A 15,013-nucleotide genomic window follows, 5' to 3' on the forward strand; every position below is an offset into this window, starting at 1 on the left:
AGGGACTGAATAACGGGAAAAGTCCATCTGAAGTGGAACACAAAGGAACCAATAAACGGAGATAAAAAAATAAAGAACAGCAGAGTTCCGGCTGTATTGTGATCTGTTCCAGTCACTCAGCTGCGTTCTGAGTTAGGATTGGAGCTCAAACGCCCGGCGTCTTGTGGTCTTCTCATTGTTTTTGGAGAATGAGAGCCGGACCAATCCACACGACTGAGCTCCAGCACACGGCTCGTCACTGCAGGAGACACAATATTCACCCATCAGTCATCAGGATCCCTTTACACTGCAGGGGTTACTGTCTGTTGCATCATCTGTGGGTCTCAGCTGCGTTCTGAGGAGTTAGGATTGGAGCTCAAACGCCCGGCGTCTTGTGGTCTTCTCATTGTTTTTGGAGCATGAGAGCCGGACCAATCCACACGACTGAGCTCCAGCACACGGCTCGTCACTGCAGGAGACACAATATTCACCGATCAGTCATCAGGATCCCTTTACACTGCAGGGGTTACTGTCTGTTGCATCATCTGTGGGTCTCAAGCTTCACTGAACCAGAAGTGTGTGCAACAACACCAGCAAACAGCGCCCGAGTGATAGCAGTGTTTTAATGGCCGAAGCGGCTGATATCAAGCTGATTATATATAATCATATCACAATTTAAAGCTATTGCATGTATTTAAATAATACATGCAATAAATTAATATTTACTTATTAAAATAATCTGAAATACTGAATTAGAAAATTAACTGAATTTAACTTAAAATAAATCTGTAAAAAAATACTATAGTTATTCTATAATCCTATTACAATATTTTTTTCCACACACACACACACACACACACACACAAAAAAAATAATTTAAAAAATGCAAATAAACACTTTAACCAACAAATTGGACTTGGTGTTATGTGACCCTGGAGCACGAAACCAGTCATAAGGGTCAATTTTTCAAAATTTAGATTTATGCATCATCTGAAAGCTGAATAAATAATCTTTCCATTGATGTATGGTTTGTTAGGATAGGACAATATTTGGCTGAGATACAACTATTTGAAAATCTGGAATCTGAGGGTGCAAAAATATCTAAATATTGAGAAAATCATCTTTAAAGTTGTTCAAATGAAGTTCTTAGCAATGCATATTACTAATCAAAAATTAAGTTTTGATATATTTACGGTAGGAAATTTACTTAGTCCACCACTAGTAAAGTGAATTTCACACTTCTCCAGTGAATTATGATTATGACTTAAAGCAACTAAAGTTATCCAGCCAATAATAATAATAATAACGAGATATTTAACAAACACAAGGCCAGCTTTAAAACACTCTGTTTGCTATGTACAGATGAAACACACATTTCTAACAATTTGACTAATTTTAAGAAACACTGAACTCCTAGTTCCCAAGCTGAACCCTGCGGAGGAGGAAGAGGCAGGATCATCATCATCAGGTGTGTGTTTCTACAGCAGCACTGGGCAACTCTGGTCCACTTTCCTGCAGAGCTTCGCTCCAAGCTTGACGAGTTCAGCAGATCCTGAGGAGCATGAGGAGCGTGAGGAGCGAAGCTCTGCAGGGTCTGGAGGAACAGAGTTAGGGTTACCTGCGTCACCTACACTGAGATCTGCAGACAGCGCTTTCCTCGGCAGCTTCCGGATCCCTGCCGGAGTCTAGACAGAGGACCAACACACTTTATATTCATGCAGATTTACATTGTGTTTATTTGTGAGCCGTGCTGGCAGAATGAGGGTGAATGCGCACGGGTGAAAAATAGAAAAAAAACGAAAAATGTTAAATTTGAGGTTTTCTCAAACATGAGTTCATTAAGCTCTCGTCTAGTGACCCCAGTGCTCCAAATAGTAATTAAACATCTAAAAGTATCTTTATTTGTAGGTGTTCTGAGAGGAGTATCTTGCGCTCTATCCCACATATACACAGATTTACAGCAGGCTAAATATATTGAAGTATTCACACAAACATAATCTGCTATATCTCGAGTGAAACATCGGATGTGTAACATTATATTAGATCCGTGCATTACACTGTGTCTTAATACAGACCGTCTGTCTCATTAATATTAATCTAACGATAAAAGAAAAGAGGGAATCACTCGCTGCTTGATTGAACTGCTTTTGTAGTTTTAATAATCTATTTATTTGTAATGAACACACTTAAGTGATTTTCACATTTTACTATTTGTTTTTCTGACTTGAATGCTTATGTTTAGATGTAAAATGAAAAATAAAATACACTTGTTTCTTTATATTTGTTTATTTTTTGCATCAGTTCTTATAACAACAAAGATAAAATAAATAATAGCTATACTGTGATTATTAATCTAGTAATTATTATTAAGAAAAGAAGTGGGGGGGAAAGATGTAATGTTGCTGATTCCAACAAATCATACATCATTTTGAACAGAGAATGTAAAAATAACTCCTTTTTGAAAATGTGCTCATTGTGACTCATTTTGCCAGCACAGGTCACAATTATATATTATATTGATAATTTATTCAAACTCTGGCAAGTTAAAGTGGCCAAAAATGGCATTCTAAGCTTCTGAAGTAGCATGTTAATGAGATCTGGATTGTGATTGGTGGGCTGACCTGACTGGACAGCGTGGGCGGGGCTTGAAGTAACGGTGGGCGGATCTGAGGGCTGTACGGGAAGCGCATGTCACCTGACACAACAACACACCTGATGATCCTCAAAACATCCTCAACACTATTACACACCAGACAGGACCAGAGGACTCACCCTGTCCTGAAACCATGGATCTGGAGAAGTGAGGCATGATGGGAACAGTGTTGAGGCTCGGACTGATGCTCTTTACGTTAGTGAGGTGTGTTGATGACGAGCTTCCCAGCTGAGGACTGCTCTGTGAACAAACCGTTACACATCCAGATGATGCTGCGGAAAATCTGCTTACCATCAGTTCATCAGAGATCAGGATGAGTTTGTTTCTTCATCAGGTTTGTAGAAAGAGATTTACAGCACATTTCCATTTTTGGGTCAACTATTCTTTTGACATAACATAAGAGCATACTGAGGTGCATTAGTGATTTTGTATTTGTCAGATCTGCACATTTTGCTGTTAAGAGTTTCGCCACAAAAACAAATGCTTTCAGCGTTTCACACTGAATTAGAAAAATGAAATACTGTATTTTTGAGCGTAATGTGGTGCGTTCTTACTTGTGACGGTTCCAGACCGTAGAAGTCGCCGGGCTTCTGTGAGTGTGTGTGATCGGAGCTGTAGTATTTGTTGTGTTTCCACTGCGGTGGTGAATGAGACTGAGGCTGCTGGGACACAGGTAACGTCAGGTGCATCATCACCATTCCACCTGCTGCTGGGGGCGGAGCTCCTACACACACACACACACACAATTACAGCACACACACGCACACACACTCACCACACAATGCCTTCAAAACCATTTACAACATCAGAATCATAACACAAACTGAGCCGTTACTGTTCTGGGACCGTATTCACAAAACATCTTCAGGCTAAAAGTAGCTCATAACTCGCCGATTTAGGAGCAACGAGCTCAGCCCCGCCCCCTTACTCTGAGCTCAAGACTTCTCTCTGTTCCTTAGTAAAAGTTAGTCTCAGCAGCTTTGTGAATAGGTTTTAAGAGAAAACTCTTAGCTAAAAACCTTTACTGTTACTTAGGAGAACTCTTAGTGGTAAGATCAAATGTTTTGTGAATACGGACCCAGGTCTTTTATTCTGACACCTTCACTTTGTGAGAACCATAACAATGAACATTAGGAAAATTATGAAGCCACAGTCAAAGCAGCGTTATTTTAGTTAACTAAAAAAAAAAAAAAATTGTGACTTGAAATAAAATAAATGTTAAATTAAATTACATATTTTTAAAAAATGATTTCTGCAAGTTGCCAAGGCAACGTTTCTCATTTTTGTCCAGTTTCACTTGAAGAACAAAAATAACTGAAACTAAATTAACTAAAATAAATAACTTATACAGACATGATAATAAATAATTCATAAAAATGACAATTACTAAAATTTTAACTAAAAGTGAAAAGTATTCATTATTGCGATACGGATCACATCACAGTTTGAAAGCAGTGCAGAGGAGCAGAGGAAGATGCGTATGGGTTTGTACCTGAGCACTGCTGGGTGGGAATCTGTTGCGAGCCGCAGGGTGCCGTGGTGCTGTGGAGTGGCATCTGCTCCGCTCGTGGAGGAGGCAGGAACCCCACGGAGGAGCTGAGGAGACCAGCACATGCAAACACATGAGCATGTCACCTACACTCAGCTCACACTAGGGTTGGGCACTGAATTCAGAACCCTTAAAGGCACAGTTCACCCAAAAACGGAAATTCTGTCATTAATCACTCACCCTCGTGTCCTTCCAAACCCGTAAGATCTCACGCTCGCGTATCCGCCGTAAGGTCAGAGAGCTCTCGGATTTCATCAAAAATATCGTCATTTGTGTTCTGAAGATGAACGAAGGTCTTACGGGTTTGGAACGACACAAGGGTGAGTAATTAATGACAGAATTTTCATTTTTGGGTGAACTGTCCCTTTAAGGGTACTGACCGAATTGCGACGGCACTACCTTCGCATTAAAGTTAAATTTCTAGGGCCATATGGTTTCTGCGAAAACGTGGATGGAATCACGGAGTCCATTCGTAAAAACGGAATTTACTCATGCCATTGGAATTCGTCAATTTTTGGATGAATAAATCAAAAGTAGGTCTGTCACTTAATTCGAATCGTGATATGGACTAGTGTCTGTGAATATTAAAATGCAAAAAGACGGTTTAAATAAGCATGTTTCGCTCTCCAGAGCTGCTGTGAGAGTCACCTCATGAGAATTTTACAGCTTCATTTGAGAAAACTAGCATATATATATACATGTAACAAATATATTACTCTTGTATTACTTTTGTACTGTATACCGTACGTCTTTATATATTCCATTTTCTGTCAAATTTAAATAAAACAATTCAATTATTAAAATAAATATTACAACCAGATTAACCACTTTATTTGAGAAAAAAATGAATACAATTATTATTAAAACTTTTTTAAAGGAATATGCACGCAATTTTTCTTCCATGTATTAATTTTGACAGTAAACTTCTGTTAGTTTGCCAAAAATAAAAGGGTTTATTAGGGATTGTAGGGTCCTATTGTTCAAAATGTTGAAATAGCTTTAATAAGGACATGAGCCGTGTGACGCAGCTGCGAGGAGCCGCTTCATGAAGGATGTGCTGCCGTGAGATCGCTCTCCTCTCGGGACCCGCCGCGTTATATTAAGACCGGCTGCATTATAAATCATCTCGAGCGTGGCCTACTAAAGTCCAGTCCCGAGAGACGACCGCTTCCTAACCTGTGCAGATACAGCCCTTTTACACACCAATGAGATGGTCTCATTTTGAGTTTATTCAGCAGAAGATGACATCAGTCTGAATTTATTATTCTAAAAAATATATATGAACATTCGTCAGCAGACACATGGAAAATTGTTATGAATTCAGCAGTTTTTTACAATAGAGTCTCACAGCTCAACTCCATACACTCAATGAGCTTCACATTCATTATTCCGTGCATTTTCTGTTTTACGCCGGCGGATTGTCACAATAATGTGTGCTTTTATTGTAATTATGACACTCCAAATCTGTTTTGGAAATCGGTGTGCATAAATGATTTATTTTTTACTCCCCAGCCCTGAATGTCACTGTAACGCTCTCGGCTCCTTTTGAGATGGGCATTTATGCATATGACAGATGCTTTATTCCAAAGTGACTTGCATTGCATTTAAAGTGCAAATCTGATCAGTTCATGCATTCCATAGGAATCGAACCCGTGACCTTGGCGTTGCTAGTGCAATGCTACAAAAACGAGTAAAAGATCTTAAAAAAAAAAAAAAAGATAAAATATAATAAAACAGCATCTGTAGTAGGGCTGCACAGTTTGAGGAAAACATCTAATTGCAATTATTCTGATAAAAATCAGTATGGCTCCAAAATAATAATAATAATAATTATTATTATTATTAGTAGTAGTAGTAATACTACAAAGATATATATTTCTTTTGTAATACTTCACTGTAAAATAAGAAAAGAGTTAAGAGTTTTGAAGGTTGGCTCTTGTTTTGTTCCTAAATGCATATTAAAGCGACCCAAACTCAGAGATGGAGTTCATGTGGATTATTTACTGTGAACCGAGCCGCTGTGAGATGCTGAAAACACGAGCTGCTCATGTGTAAATGAACACAGCAACACGCTTCACTCTGAAACACAAGCACATATGTGACCCTGGAGCACAAAACCAGCCATAAGGGTCAATTTTTTTAAATTGAGCTCCTTTTTATAATTAAATTATTGCCTTTGCGATTTGAGAATTGCAACCCAGCCATATTGCAATTTTGTTTTCTTTCAATTAATCACGCAGCCTAATCTGTAGTTTCTAGAAGATCTGAATGAATCCTAGTGCTTGTGCAGATGAAATAAATGGTGCAGTTTGTTGTGAGTGAATGAGTGCATGTACCTGCCGGCGCTCTGCTGGTGGGGAGGGAAGATGCTGTAGTACACGGGCTGCTGATACGTCTGCTGCGGCACGGACACCTGACACAGAACACATTCACAGCCACAGCTTTAGAATCACTAATGATGTGATTAACTCTGCTGCAGGGATGGAACCATTACCAGCTTTTAATTATCATTAAAACCGTATTTGATTACCGTGATTTGAACAGCTGAGGATAAATAAATGCTGTCCAGCATAAAGCACAGTTTTCAGTAACAGTCTCCAGCACATTTTAGCAATACCGTGATAATACTGATAACCGTGATAAGAAATTTTCACACCGATACATCTCTACTCTGCTGACAGAGTCATTACATGCTCCCAGAATGCCGCGTTCACCTGATAAGATGGCTCTGAAGGATACTGGACCATCATGCCTTGCATCTGATTCTGCGGCGGCGTGCATCTAATCATGTTGTGGTAGTTCTGCTGCTGATTTGGCATCACAGTTTGGTAACCTGAAGAAACGTACAGAAACGACTGAAACACGACAATACGAGAACTTCAACAGCAACACGTGAAACCAAACAGAAGAAATATGACAGAAAAACCCAATAAACCATTTACTGTTCACTGACAAAACAAAATCAGTTTTTTAATCAAATCGAAAAATTTTATCTAATCAAAAAAAAGTTTTTAAATTAATAATAAAATGCAGATACAGAAAATTATAAATAAAATGCAGATACATAAAAATTTCTAAGAAAATGCATAGTTTTTAGTAAGTGAATGAAACTGAATTCTTTAAGATCCTCATTTACACGTCATTTATTTATTAATTTTTTCTTATTTTTTTACAATTATATTTTAATAAATATAATATAGAATTTTAAAATATACGTATTTTAAAATAATGTTATTATGTTATATATGTTAAAATAATGTTAATAATGTCACAAAAATTTCGTTTTGTGTTTGGTTATTTTGGACCCGGTATGTATGGAGTACCATTAGTGTCAAAAATACTTTTTGTAGAATTATCCATGAACTTAAATTATAGTCAAAAAACACTTTTCCCAACATCTCACACACTTTTGGGACTGAATTTTGTTGATGAATATGAATACGTTTGCTTATTGACGAACCACTGCAGCATGAAAAACTGATTTTCTTCATCTGAAAGTGAAATTATTTATTTTTTCATATTTTTTACAATTATATTTTAAGAAATGTAGTCATTTTAAAATAACGTTATTTTGGACCTGGTATGTATGGAGTACCATTGGTGTCAAAAATACTTATATAATATGTTTGTTTATTGACGAACCACTGCAGAATGAAAAACTGATTTTCAGTCAAATTAAAAAGTAAAATTAAAAATAATTAATTTGGACTGGTTTTAAGTAATTATGAGCTATAAATTCAAAGGAATTTAATTAAATTCCATTCACTCCTATGGTGTCAATACTGTAATTCTTAAATTATATGTTCTTATAAATGTCATACAATGATAAACTTCAATGAAGTAATTGACAAAAACATAAATATATTTTGCATCAGTTTTTTTCATTCATGTATGATTTGAATTTCAAATAATTTCTCAATTTATTACTTAATAAAAAACGTGAAAATGCAGTAATAACAGGTTACATTGAAAAAAAGACAGAAAAATTACCGTTTTATAAAATTATGATTCTTCAGGTCCAAATGGAGCAGGAATGTGAAAATAGTACACAAATTTTGAATGCATTCTGAGTTATTCAAATACTTATATCACAAGTGTCTGTAATCTCAAATCTATGAATTTAGATTCATGTCAGAACAAGCTAATGATACCCTTACTAGCGAAACGCTTTAAATCACTAGTGATCTCAGCAAAACAGCAGCGTTAAATTGCCTCTCATTATCCGAACACACGCGCTCCCCAAATGACAATAGCTTTTATAATGGCTGCGACGTCACGTCTTTGATAGCTTCTGCGTGTCAGCGTACGAACAGGCATTAATTTACACGCGCGGCCCGTTATGAGCAGGGTAATTTGCATTGGTGTCAAGGTTATCGGGGAGCGTGTGACCTCCTCTCCGTGGAGGAGCTGCTGGCTTTTGGCCAAAGGGACGCAATCAATTTAGCCCAGATGAGAGCAGAAGTGGGACAAAGGAAGTGGACGGCCCGCGGCGAGGAGACGGCGAATGCGCGCTATTTTTAGCTCTGTTCTCTCACCTCCACTGAGGAGCAGAGCATGATGGGAATATTATATTAAACACTCCGGCTGAGCTTGCAGGTAAGAGAACAGGAGGAATGTTTTCACCGGATTTTCGCGTCAGGAGCATCTGAAGGGTTTCATTTCTGGGGCAAACATCATCATTCCGTCTCTACACACAGCATTCCGACATTATTCCAACATGCTCCTTCAAGATGCAAATGAAATGTACAACTAGAAACAGGTTATTCACATCTGTGTATTTTTAAACCCAACAGAAATCAGATCTCATCAGCTTCAAATCCGTCGCATTCAATCAGAATCAGTCTGAAATCTGTTTTTAATCAGTTTGACTGTTTTGAGACTTTGGAAATTTGGAGCATTAAGACTTTTTAATGTTTTAAAAAGTCTCTTATGTTTACCAATATTTATTTGATCAAAAATACAGTAAAAACAATAATATTCTAAAATATTATTACTTTTTTTGGAAACTGTGATACACTACCATTTAAAAGTTTGGGGTCAGTAAGATAAAAAAAATAAAATTAATACTTTTATTCATCAAGGACGCATTCAATTGATCAAAAGTGCCAGTGAAGACATTTATAATGTTGCAAAAGATTTCCATTTCAAATAAATGCTGTTCTTTTGAACTTTCTATTCATCTGTGAATCCTGAAAAATAAAATGCATCACAGTTTCCACAAAAATATTGTGCAGCACAACTGTTTTCAGCATTGATAATAATCAGAAATGTTTCTCGAGCAGCAAATCAGCATATTAGAATGATTTCTGAAGATCATGTGACACTGAAGACTGGAGTAATGATGCTGAAAATACAGCTGCGCATCACAGAAATAAATTACAGTTTAACAGAGATTCACATAGAAAACAGGTATGTTAAATTCTAATAATCACAATTTTACAGTATTGTTTTTAATCAAAAATAAACGCAGCCTTGGTGAACAGAAGAGACTTTAAAAAACATTAAAATAAGTACTAAAGACATACAGCAATAGTAACCAAACCAAGAGAGATAAGCGTGTTCAGCGTTTATTCACACAGCACACACTGAAGGCTTAATGTTGTGTGACCGTCAGACGGACTGGAGCGCAGCGTGATCCTGCAGAGACGAGTGTTCGAGGAGGAGTGAGGGGCTGGAAAAGAGACCGGTTCACTGTGAGAATCGTAGGGCGTCTCAGACAGTGCCTCGGCCCCGCATCCAGCCGCTCCGACAGCCCAAACGCTCCCATCAGCATCGTGAAAAGCTTCTCCAATTCAATCCAGTCAAGCATCTGTCGCGCACAAGAGAACAATACGGCTAAAACAAAACCTGAATTGAGCGTATTAAAGGGCCAAACGTGTTGTGCTGATATCAGTGCTTCATACAGGTCTGTGCTAAAGTCACATCAGATGCCTGACAGACACAACTGCTTTAAAGATACTTGATCCTGTCTTTTGCTTCAGTGAGCCGGGAGGAGACATCCGATCTAGATTCTCAAACACTCCTGCTGCAGATCTTGCAGTAATCCAGTGAGATTTTGGTTTGAACCAGGAGAAGGTCAGATCTCACCATCGAGTTCATCTGGGACAGAAACTACTGAGACTAAAGCCCAAATACACAGAAGAACTGTGGAAATGTCTTTTTTTTTACTTCAATGAAATGTACTATATTTTAGTTTGATTCAATATTTTGTATTTTCAGTGGCTTTTATAGTACTAAATTATATTTATGTAATTGTTATGATCTATTTATTACCTGTTAATCACATTTTGAGCATCAACCTGAAAATTAAATTTCCAGTTTAAACTGTCATACATCTTAAATGTTTTGGAGCGCAGACTTAAGTTTGGTCTCTTTTTAAAGAAGACACTTGATAATTATCTGAGGTAGATAATTCCTGAAAACTTTGAAAAATGTTTAAAAAGTGAAACAAGATGTTTTTGTTTTTTTTATGAAGTTCAAGTTTATTATTATTATGAAAAATGCACAAATTATATTTTAATATTTTATATGTAACATATAATTTACTCTAAAACTGCAAGAAAATCAAAGCCATAAATGTAGACTAGTTATGTTCCGAATTTGAGGTTGATATAAAACATGAGGTTTCAGTCAGATTTAGTTTGGCCGCAATACCAAGCAGAAATGAATGGAAATTAATTTCCAATGCGCTCATTTTTGACCGCAAACAGCACAAGTGTGACTATATTTTAGGACTATTTAACCTTTTCGAATCATGTCCATGTTTTTTTTGTTTTTTTGCATTCACATAGCAAGTGCCAAAACAGTTACAAAGTTTCAAAAACTAATTAAATTTGCTGCCCCAAATGATTGGAATGTGCTACAAAAGCTATTGAAACTAGAGACAAATATTCCACTATGTACATTTAAAAAATTACTATTAAGTGCTCTGACCTCGACCTGTAAATGTTTTAACTGAGATTTTATTTTATTTTTCTATGTGCTTTCATGTATTGTAATATATGTTTGTATGATTCTCAGGAGATATTAATTCTCCAGCCAGGATGTTATTGAAAATAAGAACTTGTTCTTAATTAGCTTGCCTGGTTAAATAAAGGTTAAACAAAAAATAAAATAAAAAAAAACACCAAAAGGGTTAAAGGGTTATTTCACCCAAAAATGAAAATTAGCCCATGATTTACTCACCCTCAAGGCATTCTAGGAGTATATGACTTTCTTCTTTCAGATGACTCCAATCGGAGTTATATTAAATATTATCCTTGCTCTTCCAAGCGTTACAACGGGAGTAGGCGGGTGTTTTTGTTCAACAGTCCAAAAGTAGTCAAATAAAGCGCACGCATCCGTAATAATAAAACGTGCCTCACATGGGTCCGGGGGTGAATAAATGCCTTCTGTAGCGAATTGATGCGTTTTTGTAAGAAAATTATCCATATTTAAAATGTTATAAATACTTTTTTCTCACTTCTGCTGACTGTCATATGTGCAAGCCGTTCCGGCGGATGATGTAGGACGTAAGCGTCGCGCACGCACCGGTGATTAGTGACAAATACGGAAACACAGTGGAGAGAGAACAGAACAAAACGGCGGTCACTAATTAGAAGCAAAAAACGAGGATTTGTAAAGAAAAATGTAGGAGGATTTCAATATAAGCCATGTGTGTTGTTTTCGCTCTGGTGCGTGTTGTTTCGCTTCGCTCTCGCGTGTGGTGTTTTCGCTCCCGCGTGTGGTGTTTTCGCTCTCATGTGTGTCATGTTTTCGCTCCGGTGTGTCGTGCTTTCGCTCCGGTGTGTCGTGCTTTCGCTCTCGCGTGTCGTGTTTTCGCTCTCGCGTGTCGTGTTGTCGCTCCGGTGTGTGGTGTCAGGCTGCCTTATCAGTGGCACACGGGATGCGATGATGATGTTGGTGTCATTCAGTTGAACCCAATGAATGTGGCACTGCTATGTTGTTCATTCAAAATATTGGGAAAAAAGAGAATATCAATGCGGAGAAGATCTTGTTTACGGCAAAACTGAAACCAAGCCATTCATACAGAACGCAGATTTATCACACTTTCTAGAGGGACATCTATCACCTTTGCACTCACGTGTCGCACAAGAGAGCCGCATGTTTAGAAAGCCATGTAAAATTAATGTAAGTTCAACTTTTAAAAAAACATGTCTCGAGACTTTATGCCATTTTTTCCCCATCCCACTGCATCTCAGTTTTTAAATAGAAAAAGTACTCTTTGTGATTGGTTTACGGTCCTTTGTATTAAACTATACATACATACATGATGCGGTTTTGTTTCTAATTGTTTAAGCAACTTAATTATATATGGTTTATAAACATTATTTTAAACATTATGCACTTTTTTCAAAGATAGCCGTGTTACTTTATTGCTTTGAATAAACGTGCATTAGTAATATTTTGCTCAATGCGCCCTCTTGTGGCCTCAGGAGAGAAGCCAGAAGCTTTTTTCCCCCTAACTGAAATTATGCCTTTTAAATTAGAATATAATTTGAATATTGATGATATTTAAGTACAAAATTCAAATTTAGTTTATCAGCCATTTTGACAGCCCTAGTGTGTGTGCAGTGATGTACCTGGCTGCTGCGCGGGTGCGGGAGGAATCTGACTCTGAGCGCTGTATGGCACTGAACCCATGGGCTGGTACAGCTGTCCAGACACCGGGAACTGGCTGGGCGAACAGTAACACGCCGGCATCTGTGACAGAAACAACACACAGTGAACTCCAGTGACACACAACACCTACAACCACTGAACTCATCACAGCTGCAGGGAGAGATTTCTGGGTCCATCCCAATACACGGTCCTGGCCACTTGAGGTCTGAATAACACTCTGAGTTCTAATAGCAAAGCCCTTAATGCACACTAAACACACTATCTAAAACAGCGCTTCGGAGCGCTTCCATATTTAAAGCTAAGCTTGTCTCATCATTCATCATATTCAGAAACACATGTGCCAGAAATTGTGCAACGTTGAGGAAAACTTTTCACTGAAGGTTAAACTAAATAATTCAGTAGTAAAATTGCTAGTAAAATTGGGTGCAAAAACTGCTGCACATTGCATTGGTGCAGAAGTGTGTATTTCGTAAAATGTATGCAACTGCTTGTAACAGCTAATTAGAAGCACTATAGATCATGACATACTCATAGATCGATTACAAAACTATACAGGTATTCAAGGGCAGGCTTTAAGATGGTTTAGATCCTACCTGTCCGATCGCTACCACTTTGTTTATTTAAACAGGGAGTCATCTCAATTATCACCAGTAAAGTATGGAGTGCCACAAGGATCTGTCCTAGGTTTGTCCTGTTTGATTACGCCATTAACTGAATTTTACCATACATTTCTGCCATATGTACATTAATTGGACATAGTCCGCACTGATAAGCTGCTACTAAATATATGGTAGAAACTTCATTTACTGTAAAGCTGCTTTGCAACAATTTGTATCGTGAAAAGCACTATACAAATAAACTTGAATTGAATAGAAGCACCACAATTAGACTGACGTTTATTACACAGGAACTACTTTGAAAGCTGGTTTCCGCCATGGAATTAAAATTGATATTTTTATTCTGTAGCTGAAATAAACATCCAGACATTTAAAAGTTTATTTTAAGGTTCAGTGTATTGAAAATGTAAATATGTAAAATAAGATTTGTAAAAATGTTGCATTTTTAAGTTCTATTGCATTCAGTTCTATTGATTTGATGGCAGACAATATCAGCTGATAAGAAACATCAACATGAATTGCTCTGAATAATGATGCTATTGTCTTCTTTAGAACTGTTTAACTGCTGAAATTGAGTTTTGTTTCATAATTCATGAATTTTGCAACATTAACTCCTATTGTCCTGTTAATTACTGTGAAGCTGCTTTGAATCCGTCTGTATTGTGTCCAATCAGTTATAATCAAATGCTCTACACAAACTTGCGCTCTTCATGTCCTCTTAAACACTTACATTTACACTAACGCCGTTTTAAAACGAAAACGATCCACGTCTACACTGGCGCTTTCACTGCGTTTCAGAAACGATCCCCGTCCACACTGTTCTCAGTTTTAACGTACATGTTTGCTTGAATTTATTTTCAAGATCAGGGGTAAACTATCTGTTGTTGCTTTCAGTATGGCTATAAGGTTACACAAAATAATATTCAAATTCACATTAGACACTTTTAGCATTGAATAAAGCACATAATAAGTACCTGAGATGATCTACTGTCATATGTGACCCTGGACAGTGTATTGTTGACTATTGCTACAAATATACCTGTGCTACTTATGACTGCTTTTGTGCTCCAGGGTCACATATTAGTTTGTATGTTGTTGTTCCAGCCGCGACGTCGCGGAAATAGAAACCGTTTCACCGCGTGTAGTTGGGACATGGTGTTAGATCAAGTATGTCATGTAAACAGACCCAACAAAAATTTGAACAAAGTGTTCAAATGCAAAGTTTTGGGACAGACCCCATGTGTGTGTAGTGGCTGTTTGAAATTATTTCTGAAGGTGCATTTGAAGAGTTTATTTGCAAAAACTGATAAACGCCACTTAAAAAAAAAAAAAAATGAACTGAGAGCCGTGCGTTATTCTCCACATATAGCGCGATCTGAACCCTAAACACGTTTCGTCAAAAAAGCCGGTATTGTCCACTTTAAGGCATCGCGAGTTCACGTTTTACTGCAGAAGCTGACAAGCGCCCTTGTTGTTTTTGAACAGAAGCCGATAAGTCCATTTTAGCGAATCAGCGCGCTGTATTCAGGTCAGGTGACAAGGCTACTTTCACTTTGAAAAGACGTGCTAGCTGAGAGGAGTTTCGTCAAAGCT

At 37.5% G+C, this 15,013-nt stretch overlaps 1 protein-coding gene across 1 annotated transcript in view; it reads right to left on the reverse strand.

Annotated features, from left to right (window-relative positions):
* Positions 1-1,387: 1,387 nt before the first annotated feature.
* Positions 1,388-15,013, reverse strand: part of LOC107732192 (R3H domain-containing protein 1-like) — a 24,895-nt gene continuing 11,269 nt past the window's right edge. Inside the window, exons 9-16 of the mRNA XM_016543466.1 lie at positions 12,764-12,884; positions 6,896-7,014; positions 6,518-6,594; positions 4,125-4,228; positions 3,187-3,356; positions 2,752-2,872; positions 2,601-2,674; positions 1,388-1,664 (exon numbers count right to left, since the gene is read on the reverse strand). Of these exons, the coding sequence (XP_016398952.1) occupies positions 1,458-1,664; positions 2,601-2,674; positions 2,752-2,872; positions 3,187-3,356; positions 4,125-4,228; positions 6,518-6,594; positions 6,896-7,014; positions 12,764-12,884 (993 nt within the window). The 3' untranslated portion in view covers positions 1,388-1,457. The remainder of the gene's footprint in view (positions 1,665-2,600; positions 2,675-2,751; positions 2,873-3,186; positions 3,357-4,124; positions 4,229-6,517; positions 6,595-6,895; positions 7,015-12,763; positions 12,885-15,013) is intronic.

This window comes from Sinocyclocheilus rhinocerous, unplaced genomic scaffold (assembly GCF_001515625.1).
Source record: "Sinocyclocheilus rhinocerous isolate Xijiao unplaced genomic scaffold, SAMN03320098_v1.1 scaffold1511, whole genome shotgun sequence".
In the NCBI taxonomy this organism is placed as follows: Eukaryota; Metazoa; Chordata; class Actinopteri; order Cypriniformes; family Cyprinidae; genus Sinocyclocheilus; species Sinocyclocheilus rhinocerous.